The 25,245-nt window shown below is 47.3% G+C and overlaps 2 protein-coding genes across 5 annotated transcripts in view; one reads left to right on the top strand and one right to left on the bottom strand.

The window, feature by feature from the left end:
- Positions 1 to 16,446, top strand: part of LOC4578387 (uncharacterized) — a 63,419-nt gene extending 46,973 nt beyond the window's left edge. For all 4 annotated transcript variants that reach the window (XM_061654814.1, XM_061654813.1, XM_061654812.1 and 1 more), the window contains exons 5-8: positions 3,114 to 4,282; positions 4,362 to 4,660; positions 4,748 to 4,846; positions 9,719 to 16,446. In XM_061654814.1, the coding sequence (XP_061510798.1) occupies positions 3,114 to 4,282; positions 4,362 to 4,660; positions 4,748 to 4,846; positions 9,719 to 12,178 (4,027 nt within the window). In that variant the 3' untranslated portion in view covers positions 12,179 to 16,446. The remainder of the gene's footprint in view (positions 1 to 3,113; positions 4,283 to 4,361; positions 4,661 to 4,747; positions 4,847 to 9,718) is intronic.
- Positions 15,535 to 24,354, bottom strand: LOC1280111 (uncharacterized). The gene is made up of 3 exons (XM_319916.5): positions 23,859 to 24,354; positions 17,072 to 17,831; positions 15,535 to 16,987 (listed from the first exon to the last, which is right to left on the bottom strand). The coding sequence occupies exons 1-3, from the start codon at positions 23,952 to 23,954 to the stop codon at positions 16,884 to 16,886; spliced, it is 960 nt and encodes a 319-aa protein (XP_319916.4). The 5' UTR covers positions 23,955 to 24,354; the 3' UTR covers positions 15,535 to 16,883.
- Positions 24,355 to 25,245: the final 891 nt, after the last annotated feature.

Below are 25,245 nucleotides of genomic sequence, written 5' to 3'. Positions count from 1 at the left end.
GCCACTGTGGGTGATGGTAAAAAATAGAATCTCGTTCGCGCTCGCCCGTCCGCCCGCCCGGCCTTTCCCACACCAAGACAATAATTAGCAGTGAACGCAATCTAAAAGTGAACCAAGACAACAACAAAATGTGTAAAAAAGGAGAAACACATATTTATAGGTGTATAATATCATTTCATCCACCGTCCGTTGTTCCTACTGACTAGACAACAATACAGGCGCGCGCGCACGCGAAGGTACGCGCGCCGTCTTTTGCCCTCAAATGTTTTTCGGCAACGTGTGTCCGCGGACTGCACCAAACCAAACGCATATTATTTGCGTATCTGTTGTTTGCTGTTTACTGCGCGGCTGTTTTTGTTTTTGCAAAACTGTTCATGCCTTACCTGGGTTGTTTGGTTTCCCCCTTCGGATGGAAGGCTAACGCATTATTTTTTGCAGTTACTTTCATGTCTGCAAGCACACAGCCAGTCCCCGGGAGTCATTAAGCTCTCCCAGACACGGAGGAGAGGGTTTGACATGATGGATGGGATAAAGCAACGTGAGCGGTGGCATAAAATGCACTACCAGCGCTGCAAGAACCCGGTTCGGTTTTTGGGGCAACAGACGATATACAGTTCCGCAAGCAGACAAAGCAAGGAGTGAAGGAACTAATCCTCTCGTCAAAAAAAATACTTGGTCCAAAACTTAATCACAACCAAAACAAGTGGCGATAGCGGCTCTGTCGAGCTTTCAATTAACGCCAACAGGTTGTGCGCCTGCCTGAGTGGAGACCTGCCTTTCCGACTGGTGGTGGTGGTGATGGCTTAGTTTTGCGCCAACACCATGCAGCATGAGGAAACGTGCATCAACCCGTAACCATCAAATCCATCAGAACTGGAGGGATTTTTCGTTGCGGAGGTTTACGGAAAACTCGCTAACCGCTGAAACAGCGAACGTCCATTAATCGAGCCCCCGATCTGCGCTCGATCCGCTATGCGCGAATTTACACCAACTTCACACACAAACGCACACATGCACCCACAGCGGGGTTACCACTAATGAGAGCGGCGCCCCCTTTCGGATTAGTGTCCAATTTCTCGCTACGGCTCATTTTGACACTCAACGGAAGAGCGGAAGATTGAATGTTCCACCTCTGCACCTCTGCAATCTATTAATTACAATAATTAGATATGGCGCTCATTTTAGCTGATATTATAAGCCTATAATAATGGCAAGGATATGCACCGTTACTCCACCCCCCCCCCCCCCCCCCCCCCGCACCAAAAAAATGGCAAGCGTGAAGCGGTGAAGCTTTAATTACGGTGACCATAGTCTTAAGTGATGCCACGGTTACTATCCGTTTGCGCGTTGTATAATTAGCCACGCGTTAGATTTCGTTTATTTAATTAATTGGAGCGGTTTTTTGTGGAGGTTGGCACAAAGAACACGAAATAGGAGAAAAATATGATTGAAATAAAGAAGAATAAAAGGGAAGGAACACGTGTTTGTGTCTTTGTGTCCCGACAGCCAACAGCGGGGATCGCGGCTTTATCGATCATGAACGCTAGGTAAAGGACCTGCGAATGTATCGTATCCCATCTTTCAACTGACCTTCTTTCGTAGAATTCGCCGTCCTTCTCCCTAAGTGCCCACCTAAGTGGGGGGACCTTTTTGGCTAACTTTTTTTTGCATTTGTTAGGTGACGAACCTTCACCACGAACTTCAGCGCGAACTACGAAATCGAGCAAATGGTCGATCCGTTTCTCGAGGCTTGAGCAATTTTTTGGTTATTTTCGAATGGCGATCACGTTCGTTCGATGGTACGGAAATGTACCCAGAACACCTTTACTCTTTACGAAGTATCACGGGGAGGGCTTTGCGAGAGTGGAAGATGAAGACAAACCATTTATAACGAGAAGAAAGCAAAAAAAGGTCATTCAAATGCGTTGTGTGTGTGTGTTTGTATTTGTCTTTCCCAAATAAAAAGCTCCCTCGTAACAGTTTGATATTTTTCTCCCTTTTTTCTTCTTTTGATCATACAAGTCGGTGTAGAGTTACGAGAAGAACAACAACAACAACAAACGGTCCTCTGTATGTAAGAAGGAACGCGCGCTCACGGATCCGTAGTTATTGACAAATTTGACTGTCAACAGAAATTCTATACCGTTCATCCGGATGAAGGAACCTTCATCCAGAAAACAAACGAAATTGATTGATTACCAAGGTGAAGCTATTTCTAGCCATCGTTACCACAGTTACCAGTCACCCAACCATTAACATTATCGTGTGTGAAGGTGGTTCCCCCTTCGCGATCTTTACGATCGAAGCAGCAGTGACTCAGTTCTGTGTCATGGTGACTGGCCAACACACGACGAGTTAGATGGGTTTGGTTTTTGCTGCTGGTCTGAAATTAAGATTTGAGTTTGATAAAGCTGCAGCACAACAGCAAAAAAATCATCCTCCCTTTTGCGTCGACACTTTGTGTCATTGTACTGTCCTTCAGCGGAAACCTCGAGTTGCTGACGAAAAAAAGGGCATTCGAAGAACTCCTATTTGGTGTGCAACGTGACAAAATCCTTCTCCAGGGTTTTAAAAATTTCACGCTCGAACCCGTAGTAACATCTGTATCAATAATCGGGTTTATGTATCGGTAGGGGTACTTTTGGTATGGCAGGTTTGGTAAGACACAGCGCACACACACACACAAGACGCCGTCTAGTCGTCCAACCTGTACAAACAACTTCGCTCGTTCGATATCTTGCAATATTTGGATCCGATATCTTGTCGCAGAGAGGATGAATAACGCGCACGTACCAAACTGCAAGAACAAGAAACATTTTAACGCTCAAAGAGAACACATAAGCTGTTGTTTTGATTTGAAAATGTTTGGATTGTTTTCCCCGACCTACCTGCATATTTTCCCTTTTCACTGACCGAACGACGCGCGTTTGTTGCGTTCTTGTTCTGTGGTCCTCCCCGAGTACATCATCACCTTAACGCCAAAGGTGTTAAGCAATATGTGACATGGGGACTTTCACAACCCCCGTGCACGTGTGAGCGTTTTAATTTTAGAAGTTAGCTACAACCTCCAATAACAATGTATCTTTTATTTGGTTCTTTACCCACCCTTGAAGCTATGGAGGTGAATGGCCCGATCCAACGATCGATCTGGAGGTTTGGCTACTGTCCGACTACCATTACATCCCGGGCGAGATCCGCGAAGCGGGAGCCATCGCAAATCCGGGCCGATTTGGGCTGTTCCTGCCGAAAGCGCTGATACGCAAGGAGGACAACTTCCCCAAGCCGCTGATCTACACCCTGTTCCAGGAGGACTCCAACAACCATCGGTACTACGATTTCATCAAGAAGTTTGACATCTCCCAGCCGGTGCTGGAATCGATCTACCGGTATGCGGAGCGCAAGTGTGACAACGACTGCGACGACTACGGTATGTTTGTGCCGACCCAGTGCGCCCAGGGCGTGAAGTGTGCGCTGGTGCTGGCCCCACACTACGAGGACACGCGCTTCCTGGTGCAGCACATCACCGAGATGAACTTCCAGCTGAAGGTGATCTGGTTGGGCGATCGGCTAAAGCTCGGCATCCGGCAGCTGATGAATACGTACGGGGGCGATCGTAAGAATGGGAAGAAGTTTCTCGTGTTTCACTGGACGCCGTCGGAGGTGATCAACACGCGCACGATGGAGTACGTACCGATCACGATGCCCCGGTGTGAGGATATGATCGCGAGCAACGATACGGGCTGCAAGTACGAGATGACGCCGCTGCTCAAGTACTATGGGAAAAAGTTCCGCGAGGCGGACTACGCCTTCAACTCGCTCATCTTAACGCACTTCGAGGAGCAGAGCATGCAGCAAATCTTCGACCTGTACGATGCGCACGAGCCGGAAATTATGCGTGTGCGCGAGGAAGGCGATCCGGACCAGACGCGGGTGGCCGAGATTTACAATCAGATTGCGTGCGAGTGGATGCGAGCGCAGGAAAGCACTTGGATGCGATGGAAACCGGAGGACCCGAAGGAGGAGGTGTACATTGGGGGGATCTTTCCGCTGACCGGGATGGGACCGTCGTATCTGGGGATTGCACCGGCCGCCCTGCTAGCGCAGGATCATATCAATGGGAATGGTACGATCTTGCCAAACTACGAGCTGACGGTGCAGCAGAACGATGGCCAGTGCCGGGCGGACACGGTGATGAAGTCGTTCATCAGCTACTACATCCAGCAGACGCGCATGATCGGCATTCTGGGTCCTGCCTGCAGTGAAACGGTCGAACCAATTGCTGGTAAGACATTGTCGGATCTTCCACGTTTTGTGAGTTAACACGGTTAATGTAAATCATTCTACTTGCATTTCCAAACCAGGTGTTTCGAAGCACTTCCGGATGGCTGTCATTTCCTACTCCGCCGAAGGTGCTTTCCTGTCCGATCGGGAAAAGTATCCGTTCTTCTTCCGCACGATCGGCGAAAACCGTCAGTACGAGCACGTGTACGCTCAGCTGCTGCAGCGCATGAACTGGCGCCGAGTAGCGGCCCTGACGGAGGACGGCCAGAAGGCGACCGAGTACATCTCCTACATGGAAACGCTGCTCAAGGAGCGCTCGATTGAGCTGATCTCGAACAAAAAGTTCCCGCGCGATCGTACCGATACCGAAATGAACCAGGTAAGCTTCTTGTTCAATGTTTGGGGTTCCTTGCCTTCTCTGTACACAACCTAAACTCATACGCTCTTTGCCTATCTTCCAAAACAGTATCTCCTAGATCTAAAGTCCAAAAGTGCTAAAATCATCATCGCCGACGTGGACGATAAGGTGGCACGGGTGATAATGTGCGAGGCGTACAAACTCGAGGTAAGCAAACTTAAGAGGCGGAAAGGGAAATCTTGGGTAGTCATTCGGCCCAGTGTAAACAGTTGTTCGCTTTCCGGAGAAAGCACGGTCTCTGTGGGTTGGGGGATGGGTTCGGTCAACCTTTTTCGGGTACTGGTCGTCTGCCTTTAATATTCAAATGTTTGACGCCCGCGCCGGGCAGAAGAAGAACCCAAGACCCCGCCACACAATAGATTGGGGTTGATTGTTTTCGCTTGAATATTCATACCCGGTCTTGACCCTTTCGGCCGGGTGTAGGGTTGTATCATGAAGATGTGCGTGTGGCTGTGGTTGTGTATGTGTGTGTTAAGCATAAGACACGCCACAGAAATCAGGAGTCTTTTGGGTGGTTTTAAAGCGGTAAGCCTTTGTCCTTCTTAAACGATACTTGAGTGTGATTCTTGTTTTTAATGACACGTTTGAAATGAGACAACATCAATTTCCCAACATTTTCTTCGACATGGTGTAACAATCTACGCAGTCTTGCCGACTGTGAACAGGCTTACTAGAATTATTTGGGAAAGTTTACTTAGGCTAGCAGAATAGAATAGAAGCAGAATTGAGCAGACGGTACGCATCATCACTTCTGTCCTACAGTGAGTTTAAAGTGAGTTTAGCTGTATATTTTACAGAAAAGGCCAAATGCTGACCACGAATAGGAATGAGACGGTTAGTGTAATGAGTATGTTTGGTAGAAAGACCATAAATGTACATGCTTTTCCCAAAAATTAAGCATTCAAATAATACAATAGCAACAAAAACACCAAAGAAATTGAAAAAATAAGTCATTAGATGAATACTCAAAAGGTTGTTTGATTCATCTACAAGGACCAAACACTACGTAGACACACATTAAAATTTATCGTAATCAATCTGCTAGTGACTCGATACAAAAGTACTTCTTTTCTGTTGAAAGGGACGAGGCTTGATGTCAAAATTTAACCATAACCGTAATTTAACTATACGCAGAGTCGATATAAACCATTGCAGAAGGCTCGTAGACATCTAGACGGCCCTAACCCTTAGATCATTTCGATCCTATTTCGTTTGATCAGCGTTTACACACCAAATATTTGTCAAATTAGCCGGTCTCGTAGTACAGTCGTCAACTCGTACGACTTAACAACATGCCCGTCATGGGTTCAATCCCCAAATAGACCGCGCCGCCATACGTAGGACTGACTATCCTGCTATGGGGGGGAATCAATTAGTCACTGAAAGCCAAGCCCACAAGTGGGTACAGGCAGGCCTTGACCGACATCGGTTGTTGAGCCAAAGAAGAAGAATTTGTCAAATTTACCTCAAAGTTCGATCAAACCTAATCATTGCCTCTACCGTCCCATTCCGAATGTTAGCATAACTCTGCCTTTCTATGGAAAATATTCATCATGACGAATACTCTTTGGATTCACTGTATACACCACGGCTCGTCCCGAGCTATAGGCTCTATTCTTCAAGTACAGCACGGAATACAAATCTTCCTCTTTTCATCAATCAAAATTATCAGTTGACATCTTGTTATATCATTGTTAACTGCTAAATCCATCGATTATTATGTAATTTTGCACTCAAATCTGCTTACTCTATCGAATCATCATGTTCCGACACCTTGCGAAGGAGTCATCTTACACCCAGCAATTGACTCACATATCGGCGATGGTGGCGCTTCTCTTTCCGATACAAAAAATGTGTCCCATCATCAATAAACTACTTCAACGTCGGGGAAAAACACTCACAGGACGCTTTGCAAAACCTTCCGTACCTTATGCGGTAAACAGAAGTTAAATCTGCATACCACGTCAAAAACTGGTTGTTGTTGCTGCTACTGGTGGTTGCAAGCGATCAGGAATAAGACAGCCAATTCAAAGGCGCCTCTTTATCCGTCCCCAATGTTCGGCAAATTCGCTATCGTAGCCGGAAATGGCGAAGCGTTGACGTGCGCACGTACGCCACATGGCACAGGGAAAGGCAGAGAACCCAAAGAGGGATGGGGAGGGGGTGGGTTGCAATAAAGGTGCAACTGTGCATTTCTGGCCGCTGTTTTCAAATGTTGCAATGTATGTTGTTTTTTTGTTGTATGCCAATGTGCTACCTGAAGCAGGCTGAAACGTGGTGCATTATAAAACAGTCCCGAGAGTTGTTTTATGATGCGTTCTCCTCGTTCAATTGATCAATCGACGGTGAGTGACGGGGACAGCAAGAATCGGTTTTAATCACAAACATATACACACACATACACATGGGACATGGCCAGTGGTCAAGAAGGGTGCCACGCCATTGGTGACGAAAACAAATTAACAAAAAAGCGGTGTGGACACCGTTGCGAAAGTAATCGGATTCCGGTATCGATTTTATGCGCCATAATACCCTCTCTGTCACTGTGTGTTTGAGGAGGGTGGGGGTTGGTCACAGGGAAGTACACTCCAAGCGGGGCCGGTCACTGTTGGCGCCGTCTCAAGCACACCAATATGAGGGGGAGAGGTTTGTGTCCTGCCCAGTGGAATTGGATAGCTTCCAACTGTTTGTGGACGCTGGAGTCATGTTACGTCGTGCACACTTGAGCGAGCTCTCGGAATTACTACTGCGGGACCAGTGGCAGTGACAGTGGCGTAACGAAGGTCATGGGGACGACCGGCCGAGCAAACGGACCGATAATTTGAATGGGAAGTTCGTTCGTACGTAATTGCGGAACTTGAGCTAGCTAGCTAGTTGGAGAGGAGCTTTTTTTTGCAGAAACAACAACGTGCTTGCAACATTGTTGCAAGCTAACATTTTCGCGCACCTTCCTTTTGGCCCGGCATGAAGTGGGTTGAGCTTTTGTTGAGCTGTCTGGCTGATGTTTACCAAGAAATGGTGCGAATAACATGTGCAAATCTTTATGCAAACCTTCAAATACACACTGCAAATGTATTGTACGTGGCAAAGGAAATGTTGCCCTTTAACGGTTAACTACTTCCAACAGACAATTGTCAATTATTGACCATCCAGCCCCTCCGGGGAGGAGACTACACCGGATAAAGCAGGGGAGCTGCATCGCTTCTCTTCAGTTTGGTCGGACGAACGATTGACACACAAAAGCACACAAAAACTGCCTATCTGACAGTGTGCAAATATTGACACACCGTTCGGCTTCTCCCGAACTTCTTGTTTGATTTGTAACGTTTGTTGGTAAGTAAGTCACGGCAGCACACAAGAACAGGAACACAAACATTATTAGCCCCGTTTTGGGGGAGAAGGAGGTTGTACTGTCTGCGTATCACCGCTGGCTAGACTACTGGACCCCGCTCACTATCGGCATTTGCTTGCACCAAGTCGTCACATACATTCGCCATCGTACGTGCTAATTGTGTTGTTTTTTGAAGGGTGCCGGTACCTCCACTTAGCCTTTTGCTTTGTTTTCTACAGTTTATGCACTAACAGTTGTAGACTGTTAGGCGGCAGCTTTGAACAGAGGTGTGAAGCTGCCCACTTGTAAGAATTGGAATACAGAACTGCAGACTGCAGAGGGGGTAGCATTGTTGACGGTGCATACATTGTGCCTCTCCAAAGAGGATGATAATTGATTAGCATTTGTTCGCTATGTTTCGCATATCGTTAAGATATCGTGATCATACTCATGAATTATCTTTAGTCGTTTGAAGTGCTCTTTCTCTTTCTGAAGTGCTCTCGCTCATCTACTGGAGCGGGTTGATGATCTGTAGCTCTGCAAAGGCTGATCTCAATAGAGCACAACCAAGTCATCTGAAGTCGGTGTTTAGCTTTTTACAGATACCTGGCGATATCTATCAGATAAAAGGCGAAAGGTCTCTGCGCTCAATGTAACTCAGTACATTCATTTTAGCATTATTGGCTACTCTGCAGGGCATTATATACCTTTGTTTGTACTGTTCACTCTTTCTCAATGCTCCGTTTTACATGCTCCGTTTTGATTTCAAAATAACTCATCAATTTCTTTAACCTCAGTGCTCAGCTCTAGTTCAGAGGGCCTCCGTTTTGCTGCTTTTTATATTTTGAAACATTCACACATTTATTAAAACGAATACAATAATAAATAATAACAAAACACAATACAATACAATGAAGTATGGGGCCGCGCGCACAAGCCGCACCGTGAGCCCTACCGGGAGCCCTGCTCGACCGGTAGCCTGTAACACCCTCACTCTTCTGGGTTAGGTGTGCTCTGCACACTGTGCGTGAGCGCAGTGTCGATCCCTGGATGTTGACCAGCAGCAGCGCAACTGCTACGGCAAATCGAGAGTTCGGCACTGCTGCACTTCGTACACAACATTACTAGCGTTGTATAAAGCGGCTCTTTTCCAAGAGGTATCTGATCAAAGACCTAAACTAGACGAGAGAGCTCTATGTAGCTCCGTACGCTCCATACGCTCGATGTAGCTCTCGGAGATCTCAGGCTTAAGAGAACTTATCCGGGCTTTGATGTTCCTTACACTACTCTAATCACTTCTCAAAAATGATTTATTGCCGAATTTGAAGAATTTCTCGAGACAAATAGAGACCTGGAACGGTTGGGACGGATTTGTAGAGGCCAGGAACTCGTCCAAACCCTTATAGATTGATGTACCTATCATAGGAATAGGTTCGTAGGAATGATCGTAGCATAGGAATGATCGTAGATGGTAGGACGAGTCATGCTTAGAATAACGGCTAGAAGGTGTAGGTAAGCGAAAAACTGGATGAAAACATCGAAAAAATCCTCAAAATCCACCACATTGTTCTCCCGTCACATCACTAGTTCTCCCGTCAGAGTAGATCCCAGTGTGGTAAAGCATAAATAATAGCAACCAATTGCTTCCCATTCTTCCTACTAACCTCATCTAATCTCTTGTTTGACAGATGACTGCCGAAAATGGGTACATCTGGTTCCTGCCCATCTGGCTGTCGAACGTGTGGAACTTCAGCTCGGAGGTACCGGGCGGTGAAAACGGTGCCACCGCCGTACCACCAACTTCTACCAACAGAACGACGCGTGGCTGCACCAACAGCGAGCTGCTCCGCGCCATGAACGGGCACTTCTCCCTTTCGCACGCCCCGTACGCCGACGACGACAGCATCCTGGACGTGAACCGAAGCGCTACGGTGCGGGACTGGAAGCAGGCGTACAACGTCTCCCTGTCCGAGTACAACTACATGGCCTCGGATTACGCCGGCTTTGCGTACGATGCTGTCTGGGTGTATGCGCTAGCCTTCGATCGACTGCTCCGGGAAGATCCTTCCTATATTAGCGATTTGCACTCGCGCCACACCACCAAACGGCTGATGGAGCTGATCCGTGAAACCGACTTCCAGGGCGTTACCGGAAGGATCAAGTTCAATGAGGCAGGCTCACGGTACACGATCGTCAATGTGCTGCAGTTTGTGAACGGGACGGCAAACATTGTGGGCCACTTTACGCCCAACATTTCCGAACCGGACTACAAGCTGCTCGGGGGTGATTTAGTGCTGAACGAGTCCGCGATCGTGTGGATGACGCGGGACGGCCACATCCCGGACGATGGTACGCCGGTGTGTGCGCTCGAGAGCTTCGTGCGCATTTTCGGCATCTCCTGCGACGAGGTGACGATGATCGTCATCTCGATGGTGTCGATCATTAGCATACTGATCCTGTCGGTGGCGTCCTTCCTGTTCTGGAAGGTGCGGTACGACCGGAAGATGCAAACGTCCGCCAAGTATCTGCAGAAGCTCGGGATCGATCTGCTGTCGCAAACGTCCGGACCGGTTAACACGCTGGACAAGTGGGAAATACCGAAGGATCGCGTCGTGATCAATCGCCGGCTGGGGGAGGGTGCCTTCGGCACGGTGTACGGCGGTGAGGCACAGATCGGGGACGAAGGCTGGACGGCGGTCGCGGTAAAGACGCTCAAGGTGGGCTCGACCACGGAGGACAAGGTGGACTTTCTGTCCGAGGCGGAGGCGATGAAGCGCTTCGATCACAACAACATCGTCCGGCTGCTCGGCGTGTGCCTGCAGTCGGAACCGGTCTACACGGTGATGGAATTTATGCTGTACGGTGATCTCAAGACGTACCTGCTCGCCCGTCGCCATCTGGTGAATAGCAAGCAGTCGGAAGACTCGGACATCTCGAACAAGCGGCTCACGATGATGGCGCTGGATGTGTCGCGGGCGCTCTCCTACCTGGCCGAGCAGAAGTACGTCCACCGGGATGTGGCCTGCCGGAACTGTATGGTGAATGCGCAGCGTGTCGTCAAGCTCGGTGACTTCGGTATGGCCCGGCCAACGTTCGAGAACGATTACTACCGGTTCAATCGGCGCGGCATGCTGCCGGTGCGCTGGATGGCACCGGAATCGCTCGGACTGGGCATCTTTACGCCCGCCTCGGACGTGTGGTCGTACGGGGTGCTGCTGTACGAGATCATCACCTTCGGGTCGTTCCCGTTCCAGGGGCTGACCAACAATCAGGTGCTGGAGCATCTGAAGAACGGCAACACGATCACGATACCGGCAGGCGTTAAGCCACAGCTCGAGGGTTTGATGAAGGCGTGCTGGAACCAGGACTACAAGAAGCGACCCTCCGCCTCGGAGGTGTCCGAGTTTATCTCCAACTACCCGCGGCTGCTCAACCCATGCCTGGACGTGCCGCTCGCCTCGGTCGAGATGGTGGACACGGGCAGTGATCAGTTCGAGCTGCTGCCCGGGCTGCGCAAGTACAAGGATGAGTCGCAGCAGCCGACAGCCGACCTGCTCGTCGGCACGCAACCGATGAACGATCTGAACAATGGGTACAACAACGTCAGCATCATGTCGACGGGAGGAGCTCAGCGGGCGCACAACCGCGCCCGGGCAATCAATCTGAACGATCTGAACGTGGCGACAGACTTTACCACCGTCAATCCGATGCCACCGCTCGACGATTACGTGGAGGAGGAACCGGCGATGGCAAGAAGGCAACCCTTTGGTGGGTCAAGCTCGACGCAACGGCAAACCACCTCCACCAACCATCTGAACGTGTACAACCCGATCGAGCCGCTGCTGCAGCGCGACACGGAGGTGACCAAGAGCAACAACAGCCTGCTGCGCTACGTGCCAATGTTTGGGTTCGGGAAGAGCAAAACCGTCACGATCGGTGGGACGACGATCGTGACGGGTGGTGCTGCGGGTGGCGGCGGCACCGGTGCTGGTAGGACGGTGCCACCCACCACGGCCCTCCACTGTACGACGTCGCTCGGTGCGATGGCCGGCCCAAGTTCGCCCCAGTCGCCGACCGGATCGGTGCTCGGCATGAGCGGCGGCACGATGATCGTGAACGCTCGCAGCACTAGTACGACCATTTTATAGCACGCCAAGGATGAAGCGAAGGAGAAGCTGTGCAGTGGCAAGGTGACGGATCAACCAGAACAGACGCATGTGATGGTGGATCGAGGCGGCGTCGCTTCAGAAGACAACTGAATCGGGGCGGGGAGTCTGCACCCCTCCCCCAAAAACCAAATGAATCCTTTTATAGAAAAATGAAACAAGCTTTAAACATATATGTGTAAGAAAAACTGGGAGGGAAGTTCCTAACAAAGACGCAAAAGAAGGGGGGTAGGGAGAAATAATTAAACAATAATATAGCGCTTCCTTATACTACATAGACACATGTATATATGTATGCGCCGTTATAATCTGCCAACGGGAATCATTCAACACTGCTCGAGGAATCGAAGGATCGAAGATTTTACCACTAACAATAGACAATTAGTTTTAGGAAAACGTTTGTTTAAGGACCGCACCAACAGTGCAGAAAGGGGGAGAAGATTAGTCTATTACTTTTATGTACAGTCAGAATTCAACTATTATTTAATTTTGATTTATGTTTGTTTTCAAACCCACACCACCGCCAATGCCACGATTAAAAGGCGAATTCTGGCTGTATATTAAACATAGATGTATAGCAAACCCAAACACAGCCACAGCGATAGAGCCCCAGAGAAAAGCGAATCCAATTGGAACAGAAATAATTGCGAGCGAGCGTAATAATCTCAACAGTACAAACTAACTCAATACCGTCCACAGGAGCGCATATTGTATGCAAAAGCACAGCAACAAACAGAAAAAAAAAACACACACACACAATACAACTGTAGAACAATAGATGTGAAATAAGAGAGAAAAGCGAAATATTTAACAGACAAGAAGGAAAGGAGAAGTGGTGTGAAAATTTTCTCACATTGCATCTATTAAATGATACCATGATAATGATGATTACATTACAGGGTTTTTTCAAGAGTTATCATAGCTGTGAGACACTTTATTCACGCTTTCTTACTGGAAATGAACTTAATATAATGGGAATTGCACTCTATAGCGCTCTTGTTGGCCCAATCCAATAAGAAATTCTAAGGAGCCTGTCCTAATAGGATGAATTCAATTTCCATCGTTCATTTCATTTCATGCCCAGTTCATTTCCTATAAGAAAGAGTCAAGGAAGTGTCGCACAACTCTGAGAACCCCTGGAAACCCCTCCCTGTATACCTTGTTTAAGGCTATGGATTATGAAACTAGGTGGTAGTAGAAGTTGTAGGGTTCCAACCCCGGTAAGGGACGATCAATACGTTCATGTTAGTTTGAGTCCATGGGTGAAATTAGCGAAAGATTATTATTATTACCAATTTATTTGAATTATTCTAAAAATTGCACTCTCTGCGCACGTTTTTACCATTTCGTGTCTGGGAGTTTATATGTAGCGAAAGACAGTGAGGTGGGTGTAAAAATAGTGAATTCGTGGTGTTATTTGTTTTGTGTAGCAAAAACAAAAAAAAAAAGAAGAATAGCAGTGAATAGAGTAAACGACCACGCTAAAGATAATAATCCCAATCATAATAATAATGCTGATGATAGCCAAATTTTTCTACCACTCAACTATATAACATAATCGGTCGATGATGATGATGATGATGAAAGGGTCGAGATGATAATAATAGGTAGTAGTATTTAGCCACCACCACTGCTGGGTAGTGATAGTAAATATCGAATCTAGTTTCTAGTAGCATTTAGAAACGGAGCAGAGAGCGAAGAGAAAGAGAGACTAGAGAGAAATAGGTTTTGCTTGCTATTTTATCCTAGACAAACACCTCTGTTGTTATGGTAACGATCTGGGATGTAGTCGATCCGTTCTATTAGGGGGTGAGACCTACTAGAACCCAATCTCATGTAAAGGAGCAAGTATCACCACCACCAAATCAAATCAAGAGAAAGCGGAAAGGAGAAAGCAAATGAAAACAAAAACATTGTGATTATCAAAAGAAATATTCATCATTTAATCTAAAGCAAGAAAAAAAAGGAGAAGCAAAACATGTTACTAAACCATGAGGCGCAATATTAGTAAGCAAAGGAAGAGAGGAAAAGGGCAATTTAGAGATTAAAAGATTGGTTTGTTGGAGCAACAAATACGCGGATACGCGTACGAACGAGATGAACCAAAGGTGCGAAGAAATGCGACAAAACGGAAACGGAATTTCAACAAAAGAATTATTGTATGATATCCCCAAGCAACAGCAACACCATCAAAGAATGTAGTGGTTGTTGCAGGATGCATTCAGTCCCAAAGTACCTTTCTTCATGATTAGCGAGATAATTCGGAAGCTCTAACAGTCGGCTAGCACACACCTGTACATAAGAAGGTGTCCCTTTAGCGGAAGGAAATGGAATGATTTTACACTTTTTTGGGTTAATTTAAGTTTCCCCCTTTGTTGGTGGCTTATCAACTACAGAGAATGCAAACTACTATCTCAAAAAACACACACACACTCACCTAAAAACTGCCAACTACTACCAACTTAACGTAGAAAAAACATAAACACACACTAATACAACAATAGTGCTGCCAAATAGTTTTTTTTTTTTCGAAAGAGCAAAACCAAAAATGAATGCATTTAAAGTTGGCTTTTTTCTAATACAAAACACTTTGAACTTTATAAGCTACCTCAGGGGATGAAGAAGAAAAGTGGTGACAAAATTTAGTCCTTTTTTGTAAAACACCAAACAGCAGGCGTGGTAGTGTTAGCACCATGGAAACGTTCCGATCTGCTCGGCAGTGTGTGTGTGTGCTCTCTCGCTCTCTCTCTAGCCGGCAAACATAAGACTGATTAGTGTGTAAGGAAGACCCCCCTTCCAGTGGAGCATTAGAGCAAGTCAGTGCGTACTTGGATAGGGGTTGCGGGGGTTGCAAAAGTCCGGTAGGAGAAAAGCACCACCGAAGGGCCAGAAGGGACGTTTCTAGGATTTTTTGAAAAAAAACAATGCCGTTTAGTAGAAGAAAAAACGGAGGATCATTTTGCCGGATAAAGGAGCTTCGTTTTTAGCTAGTGCAAATTTAACCCAGTTTTACACCTTCCCAATCATCGCGTAATGGATATGATGTACACGATCGGTGTATGGTGTACGATCATTAATCATGCTATATAGAACATTATATACAACACACACACACAAACCACACACCAAGCAGAGACAACGCTTGTATGGTTTATATATACAGAACTAATGTGTATGACAAAATAAAGCAAACACACAAAAATGGATTTCTACTACAATGATTAGAGAGGAAGTTTCTTTGTTCTCACGTTGCATTACACATTGAATTACAATGATCATCCGAAAACGGGAATTCTCGATTTTTTGGTCATCTCAATCTGCAGAACCCACCACACCACTTTCTATTTTTACTAATAGTGTGTTTTATTCTTTACAATCGCAATAAACATAATTAATTTGTTTTGCTCTCTCGCCATCTCTGTTATTATGTTTCACACCCCTCCCTTCTCCTCCTATCCCGTTCTCTTGTCTTTCTTGCTTTTTGTTTGTTTGTTTGTTTGCGTGCTAGAGTTTGCAAGTAATCCCACCATTTATATACTCTGTCTGTCTGTTTCGCTCCTGCAGAAGAAGGATTAGGATTTTTATAGTAAAAATAGATACTTTCATTTACTTCTTTTGCCCAAAGACACATCAATGCCGGATGGGGAGGAGGAGGGTTGGTTATTGATTCACGTTACTACAAGCAGCAAGGAATGTGTCTTTTTACTAATTTTAAATGTCTCTGTGGGTTGTGATTTGGGAAAGGGAAGAGGAGCAAGGTTGTGTTACCAATTTGGTGCATGATGTGGTATGCATATTGTATGAAATTTATAAAATTGTACACAGCGCACACACACACAAGTCGGTCTGCGACGGAGGACATTATTGTTCTACAAATGTTAGTATTAATTCCAGTTAAAAAGGGTTATTTTGTCATTAGACAAGGACAAGAGTACAAGGGGAGCGAAACCACCAGGACCGAAAGCATATGTTTACACCTTCCAATGTTATGTGTGTGTTTGTTTCATATTCTTAAATATTTGATTCATCATCCTTACATACGATTCGTAAAAACTTTAACCAAATTTATATCCAGTTTAGACAAAACATGGTTTTATAATAGAAAAAAGAAGCTCTATGTATCAACAAACAAAACAGTTTCAAATTGGATGTGAAGATGAAAGCGTGAAACGTTTGTTACGTTACTCTTCATTTTGTTTTTTTTTTCTTCCAACGAACACAGACACAAAAATACAGATAAAAAGTCGTTGCTTTAGAGGCCATTAGAGTGTAATCTATATGGTTTCAACATTTGCCCCTTTAAACTGTCGCCGGGGGGGGCATTGCATTCTCACCCGAAGAAAACACCACAGTACATGCAAAACAAAGAGTAGGAGCCATGTGGCTTCCTCTCCTACCCTTGCCCGCTCCCCCGCTCTTTTTGCCGTGTGTACTAATACTTGCATTAATGTGTCATTTACTGAATATTCTGAACAAAAAAAAAACACATAAAATACTATCCTTTTCTATTTCCCTTCTTGCGCGCTCGCACACACACACTAGGAACAACGCTAATTCCCCACAGACACACCACAAATGCGTTCCGTTTTGCGCAAAGTCGTTCATTGTGTGTCTGCTTCCCTCCTTCCCCGTGCGACGATCCTTCCCCCTACAATAATACAATCCCTTCCACACCGTCACCACTATTCTAGTTCAGCTCGTCCAGGTTGGCGATGTCGATGAGCGAGATGTGGTTACCGCCGAACTCGGCAAACTTGGCACGCTCCTGAATGTCGGTGGAACGCTTGTACACTGTAGACGGGCAGAACGGAACGGAATGAAATCGCAATATTAATGTACAGCCTTTTGTTTAACCCTCCCCCAAAACACACTTACCACCAGTGACGACCTTCTCCAGCTGGTAGATCTTCATATCCACGCACTCCTTGGTGATGCGGGGCGACACGTCGGTAAAGTCGGTCAGCTCGGGCGTCACCACGCGCATCGTCTTCTTCAGCACGCTCGTGTCGATGTTGTAGTAGCCGAGCTGCATCTTCATCACCAGATCGCGCAGTGACTGCGGGGGCAGCACCGTTTCACGATCGAGCGGCATGATGAAGCAGCGGCGCGCCACACTATCGATGATGCCCGACTGGTTGAAGGTGAAGTCGTGCAGGAAGCGGGCCGGCCGCTGGCCGCGGAACACCGGCACATCGATCTTCGAGTAGTTCTCCTCGTCGGACAGGCCCAGCTCAAACTCCTCGCGGAAGAACTCGTCCGCGTTGTTGCCGTTGTCGCTGTTGCTGGCGCCGTTCTCGTTCGACTGCGAATCGTCCGAGCCGGAGGCGTCCTGGTTCAGCGCACGCGGCATCTCGAAGATGCGGAACTGGCGCAGCAGCTCGGTATCGCGATCGGCATTCATCGAGCGGTACAGCGACTCGAAGTTGCTCGCATCGTACGGGATCTTGCAGAAGCCGTGGTAGCGCATGTGGTTGCGGGCCTGCGCATACTGGCGGTAGTAGAACAGTCCGCCGATCGTACCCATCGAGAAGCCGAGCAGGGCAACCAGCAGCAGGATCGCGGCGGTGGCCGGCTTCAGCTGGCGGCCGCGGCGCAGCAGAATGATGTTCGAGGCGGTCGAATTGTTGCCATCGTCCTAAAAGTGGACAGATGCAAGAAGAAGGTGGTCGTTATTATCGTTTAAAGCGGGTGAAACGAGACACTTTTGTAGAGGAAAGCTTGTGATTTAGTATTCTTAACACAGCACTGTTGCAAATGGTACTAATTTCAATATAATGAATGCAGAACCCGTCATGTCAACCTCCCCCAGCGGCGTGTTATAATAATACAACGATCGTTGAACAACATGCATTTATCGAGGCTTCGTATCGAAACCTTAATTACACATTCATGGGCAGTCTTCGATGATGTGGAATAGTCAAGACGGCCGATAGGAAACGGTAGACACCCCAGGCACATCGTCCGCCTTAATCTGACCCTTTTTGTCTCCTTCTAAGACCACCCTCGCAAACTGTCGCCTCAATGTGTGATGATCTAATACTGAAGTCCTACGGACAGAACTAACCAAACCACATGTTCCATCCCAACACAGCCTTCTATTTTATTACTTTAAATCAACACGCAAATACAATATTTCATCCACTCTATAAAACAACGGAAAGGTGCAGCTGCACTTTAATGATGTGGCATCAACAATCACAGCAGAACGGATAAGGGGATCATCAGAAAGGTAAACAGTTGATGGTTTGATCAAGCAGTTTTAAAGATTGTTTCTAACGAGAGGAACGCATTAAGATTCGCAAAGATTGCAGGAGCTTCTCTCCCATCGTTGCCCACGCCAAACGATAAACACACACACGCATACGCTATCGTTCTTGTTGGATGAAAATCCGTTAAAAAAAGCTCTTATGTCACCATTGGCTACAAATGGAATGGGACAGAAGCATGCCGCGCGTAGTGAAATCAGTGCAAACAGCCAGTCCAGCCAATGAACTTCGAGCCGTTGGAGTGAGTCGGGTGGGAGGCGATGCCATACGTGAGATATGCTTAACATATCCCACCACCACCAGTCCCATCCATGGTGTGGGACAGACAGAGCGAGAGCTTTCCTCTGCAATACAACAACAGATGAGAAGAGCTTGCTTCAAAACGGTGAACTTGATCTTGACAAGTTCCCAAATAAGCCCTATCAATCGGTTTCACGCAATCGTGTGTATAGGAAGATGAAGAGCAGAAGATGATTCCGCGCCTCCCTAGGGGCCTAAAAGCTTCCTCCGGAATTATGCGTACACACAATGTTTTGCTTCGTGGCGCTCTGTGACCAGGGAGGGTCTGCGCAGTAGTTAGAAGATGCTTCGATATAGTTTCACGGTGCGATCACGAGAGAGAGGGAGAGAGCACACACCATGCCGATGCCCCTAATTCAAACCACGGACGACGACGACCACCGGGGGTCCTATATTTGGTAAGGCCAATACTGACCGGTTGGCGTGGCGGGCGCGTTTCGGGCGTGGGATGACGGATTCCAGCAAACACCTCACCCACCGGTCGTTTGCGAATCTTCTTCGTCAGTCTGGCAGAGCTTTCTTGGGGTGGAGGAGGAGGACGCCGAAGATGGCCACCAAACGATTCAATAAAACGACTGCCAGCAAACGGGTGCGCGATTAGTTGGTCAAAGGTTGTGCGCGGGTCCATATATCGGTGGTGGCGCGTGTTGCGCGTAAAGGAATGTTGTAAGAGGAAGTTTCTTCATCTGCTGGAACATAATAACACAGTGTGAAAGTAACAGTTTTGAGATCCAGAAATGTGATTATGATCCTTTTGTGGGGCATGTGTTGTTCATCAAACGGAAAAGCCATAGTACGACGTGTTTGTGTGTGAAAAAGCCTCCAAAAAATCGATGTTTGTGTGACCCTTAACGATAACGCAATAAAAAAACGAATTTGACGTAAACTCATAGCGTGTGGCCGTTAAAAATAGGCTCATCAATAACCAATCATGCTAAGCGACGTGATAATCGATTCGAGCAGGAACCACCATAAAGCGTTCCTTCCCGTTGCCTTTCTGCTTCTCTTCTGCTCCATCGCTTCCGGTGCATCGTTCGATGGCTACGTCTACCCAACGCCCACTCCGACGCCCTCCACCTTCGATGGGTACGACTACACCACACCGAGCTGTCCACTGCTAGACCAACCACCGGCGCCCAGCTGTACCGCTTCCGCCACCATCCTGACCGTGCCGATCAGAATAAACGTTACGGAAACGATCGTCACCTTCATCAAGCAGCCAACCACCGTGACAAGCACGCTGATCGTTCCGACCACCACGACCGAGGTGCGCCAGGCGGTCGAAACGCAAACCAGCTACCGCACGACCACTCACACCCAAAGTGTCACACTGCCTCCGGTAACGCACACCTCCTCGCTAACCACCACGATCGCACGGCTCGAAACCGTCACCAGCCCGGTCGTACGCGTGGAGTACGTTACGGAGCGTTACCCGCTGGTCGAGTACCGGACCGACACCGTTACCCGCACCTCGACCTGCACCGTGACGGAGCTGTTCCCCACCACCTACTACAGCACGTACATCTCCACCAGCTACGCGCCACCGGTGACCGATGTCACCTACCTGACGGAAACTTCCTACCGCACGCTTACCTCCACCCAGCTCAGTACGCAAATCCGTACGCAAACGGAGACGACCTCCGTCTATCGCACCAGCACGGAGACGATCCGGGCGACGCGTACGCTCACGGAAACGGCCACCGTTACCGAGTCCTGTGCACCGCCACCACCACCGCCACTAAACAACGAGTATCTGCCCATACCGAGTCCAAGCAACGATTATTTGCCACCATTTGGGCAACAGCAGGCCGAACAGCGGCTGAGAAGCAACACTGTTCTGCCGGAGGATCTTCTGCCACCGAAAGAGCCGCCCCGTAAGGAGACAGTGTCCGTGACGGTGACGAAAACACTCGACCCGATTACGCTGACCAAGGAGCACACCGTGACCAAGGATGCTGTTGCTGCCACGTCAGCGCTCGGTGGTGGTGCCGCCGTCCGCACCAAATCAGTGATAGCCTTCGATCAGCGCGTTACGAAGCTTGTCACCGTAACGCCTACGCTGACGAGTTACGTTTACATGGACACCGTCACCGTTACCTCGGCTCGGCCTGGCGTTGCTACGCAAAAAGCTGGTTAAAACCCCCCTGATCGGAAGCATCAAATTGATGAGAGGCACACTCACACACGCAGATACTCTCTTCAAAGGAGGAGTTGAATGGTGGGAGAGAAAGAATTAACCGCCCCAAAAAACAAAGCGCCACTTGTGAAATGTTGTTTTGTGTGATGATGTTGCACCACATTGCGCCACACACACACACATGGGAAGAAGGAGCGGCGGGGGACCAACACTCATCCCTTCTTCCTAATGTGTCGAACACGAAGGACGCACAGGCGAACAAGAGGGAATTACCAACCAGTGACACATTAACCACCAGTCAGAGCAGAAGTCATGAAAAGTACCGTCACGAACAAAAACAAAACGAATAGGCAATGATATACGAAATAAAAACTAATTTTTTACACACTTTTAAGACTCTTTTTTATGCTATGTGTGGTCTAGAGGTCAAGGACAAGTGAGTCAGTGTCCCGGAACAACGTTCGACGTCGCCGTCTATTCGCATATCACAGCCTACTAGTTTGCAGGGGGATTACTCAATGCTTTTGATAAATTCGTTCCAATCTGTTTTGTTATTTTACACGCACGAACAAGCAAGCACTACTAGCAATCTGTACTATATTAAAGAACGTGCTAATGCGCGGCCACCAGCTGGAGCCTGTGCTGAGGTTTAAACAACACTCTTGTGACAGATAAGCCGGTTAACAACACAATATACACGCAAGTCGTGCTTTATTGTGAGGAGCATTATCTTGAGCCTTTTTCGCTCCTAGTGAACGAGCGGGCCGGGCCAGATGCATTCACCCAAACCCCCTGGGATAGAAAATACAAATAGCGAGACGATGACTGCTCGTGGAGCGTGTTTGAAGAAGATACACACACACACACATGGTGGGTTGGATAAACGCACAAGATAACACGCTACGTTAGGGGGCGGCATTTGGGGTGGTTGTGTGGCCCATCCCAATGGCATTGTATCGCGCCCCGTCATTGTGGTGCCAAATCTAAGAACCACACACACGCAGGGGGGTTTCGTTGCTGTTGTCTAAACACACATGTAGCTTAGTAGGCTAGTGGTAAATCACTTTTTTTTAATTTATGCACAATTCTGGCGAAATGTTCGCACTTCGTGCAAGGTTAATAAAGCTCACCCAGAAGGAGTATACTAGGAATAGTACTAGTACAGTAGGTGACCGCTAACTGAGAGGTAAACAAGCTCCAGTTAACGAACAATGTTCGCTAACTGGAGTGACGTTTCTATGGATTGATTGTTTTGATTGGCGTTGACTGGAATAAACATACCAAACTTTTTTTTCATTTATGTTGATATAAAGTATGGTAATTCGTGTAATAACATAAATTAATGGCAAACGTAGGCAAAAGACCCTAAATTTGCTTGAAAAATGCACATTTGCAATAAATTTCTCTTCATGAGATTCCGGATGTTTGATGTTTTGACGTTTAAGTGTTCGTTAACTGAGAGTAACTCCAGTTAGCGAACCTCCAGTTAAAAAGCACTCCAGTTAAAACACATCCAGTTAGCGGTCACCTACTGTACTAGGAATGTGCTCCCCAGAAAAAAGAAGAAATTTACAATCTAGGAATCCAAGAACCACACACCGAACCACTGTTTGCTTCCGGAAAATAGCCGGGTTGTGATGATACTACATTGGTGTTTTGCCACCCTCTTCTCTATGTGCACCTTGTGGTTGTGTTGCCAAACACACCCCACCTAGGCGCGCACACACTCTCAAGATAATCGAAGCAAGCCGCGAACTAGCTGCCGGCGGTATAAAAAAAGGAAAACGATATTTAAAAAAAACACCCCCCGATTGCGAGCAACACGCAACCTTCACGCCGGGTTGCACCGGAGGGCAGGGGGGAGAGGAAGAGTTTGGGGAGGCAGGTAGGCAGACAGAGGCTCTAATAGGTTCGAAAGCAACAAATATCACGTCTCGCAATTGCGTCGTGGAAATGAAGAAGTTTTCATTGCACTCTGAAAGGCGGTGCGTGCGTGTGTGTGTGTGTACGATGATGCGTGGAGAGAATTTTCGTTTCTATTGCGAATTTTTTTTTTTCTCTTGCTGCGATGAGTGTCTAAAATACAAACAAAAAATGAGTAATAAATTCATTAAATGAACAAAAATGTTTCTCCCATTATACACCATGAACCTTTCTCCCCCGGGGTCTACTGCTCGCTATGCAAAGGTTAAAGGGTCCCTTTTGGGAGAATCGCACGCGGCGCTGGGTGGTGAGACACGCATCGCAGAGATAGTAAAAGCTGTGCTTTAATCCGAGTAGCCATTTTCATGAAATCGTTACCGTAGTGGCAACACCACGGAGCACATCGCCACCTCACAATTAGTGCACCCACAGCCCAACCCCTGCCTGTACACCACCCCTAACATCGAGCAATTTTGTTTGATAACGCGCCCGCGGCCAGTGAGAGCGTGCGTGAATGTGCAACGCAATGGCGGATCTCCATTATGGTGTTGTGGGTATGCATCTTTGCCTTGCCAGGGTCAACGTTTGATGATGATGATGTTTCGGAATGTTTACACGCTCGATTTCTCATCGGCACCACCCGCTTCCTCCACGGGGCAATTGTGTGCGAATAATATAGGAAGCAAAGAGACACGCGCTCGTGCGCAAATGCCGGAAGAAAGCGGTCGGAATGTGCTGGACACATTTTATCCATTCCATTCCCCGCACTGCTGTTTCCGAGCCCGTACAATAGTGACGGAGACGGTTGGGGGTGTCCCCTCCAATCGGAAATTGGCAAATCGGACTTCTTTCCCCCCCACGACAGCAAAATGAGGGGTGTATTGAGGGTGGATGAAAATGTGTGCACCTGTGTACATGTATGTACATGTTAATAGAACAATTGCGTCTTCTATTGATGTACGCTGGCTCGACGCAAAGGTTCTGCGGGAGGGGAAGGTATTTTTCTGCATGTGTATGCGTGTGCGTTTGTACTTACGGCCGGAGCGGTCGGGGCGGCGTCCGGGTGTGGGTGCACCAAGGGCAGAATCGACTTTTCCACCTTTTTCAGCGCCGGTTTAGTGACGACGACCATTTTTGCGCTTTACTTTGCCGCACGAATTTTCAACCCAATACACACTGTCGAACGAGCGCGTGCGTGTGTGTCTGCTACAGACGGCAAACTCGGGGAAAAACTTGACCGCCGCCTTTGTTGTGAAATTGTTATCCCTCCCTTCGTTCGTTTCTTCTCTTTTTCGCTCCTCTGCTGGACAATTGAGTCGGAAATATTCTGGTTCTAATGCACACACACACCCACACTAGCGCGAGCTACTTTTGCAATCAACTACGGGGAAAATGAAACTTTCGCAGCACACAACCAACATCCCAACTGCACTTTGGAAATGGAGTCGATGGAATGTTTTTAGCTTTTCCTCACACAACTTTTCGTGCCCGACGAAGGAACGGCGAAGCGAATGAAAAATGGACGTCACATTCGGGGCAGAGTGACCAGAAATACTGATTTATCTTTATTCCTACCGATTTTTCATATGCCTACCGATTTACAGATAAGCCTCCTAAAACTACCGATTTTTCATTTAATCTACCGAAAATCACAGATATTTGATTTTTCAGTCGTTTAAGCTTAATCTGTGGCGCTTGGGATGCTGTTTCAAGGATTGCTAACCTCATTTGTTACTTATCGCGCTAATGCTCGTTTGTTTGCCTGGCACTTTTTATTATTATCCGTTAAAATGTAATGTTCATAATAAGTAGAAAATGTCAGTTGCGTGGATCCCGAGAATTGCTCGTCAAAGAAAATCATTTAAATTTGAATTTGAATCTCGCTGTCAGCGGTTAAAGCTTACCCGACAGACAAAGAGAATGAAATTTTCAGGCGAGGGGAAAGTAGAAACACACGGTGCGGGTCCGGCCCAAGATCGGATCCGAAGTCCGTTGTTTTGGGCTAAAAATGGCGGATGGAGCGTTACCACGGAAAGAATGCGCTCTATTGCATGCTTTTAAAATGCGCGAGGCGCTCTCACTGAAAAGAACGCTCGCTCGCGCTGTTTCATTGTATTTTCCTTATACCCCTTCCTTTACACGGACTTGGTGCACCCGAATCAAAAGAAAAACTTTAACACATCAAACTTGGTTTATAAAAGACGCACACTTTTTCATTCTTTTTGCTAGTAGGGTAAAAAGAAATTAATCGTTACAATAATTGATTAAAATTAAATGGTTCCGTTCTCAACAGTGCTCCTGCCGAAATCTGCCAATATAATCTGGCCACACTGGTCCGCAGGTCAGGCGAGCTTTTTGGCGGCCACCGTCGCAAAACCGTCGCAAAACGTCAAAACCGGCGTCGCATGTACTGCAAACCGACG

Source organism: Anopheles gambiae, chromosome 3, assembly GCF_943734735.2.
Source record: "Anopheles gambiae chromosome 3, idAnoGambNW_F1_1, whole genome shotgun sequence".
In the NCBI taxonomy this organism is placed as follows: domain Eukaryota; kingdom Metazoa; phylum Arthropoda; class Insecta; order Diptera; family Culicidae; genus Anopheles; species Anopheles gambiae.
Note: the sequence above shows the minus strand (reverse complement) of the source record. Positions and strands in the feature narration are given on the sequence as shown.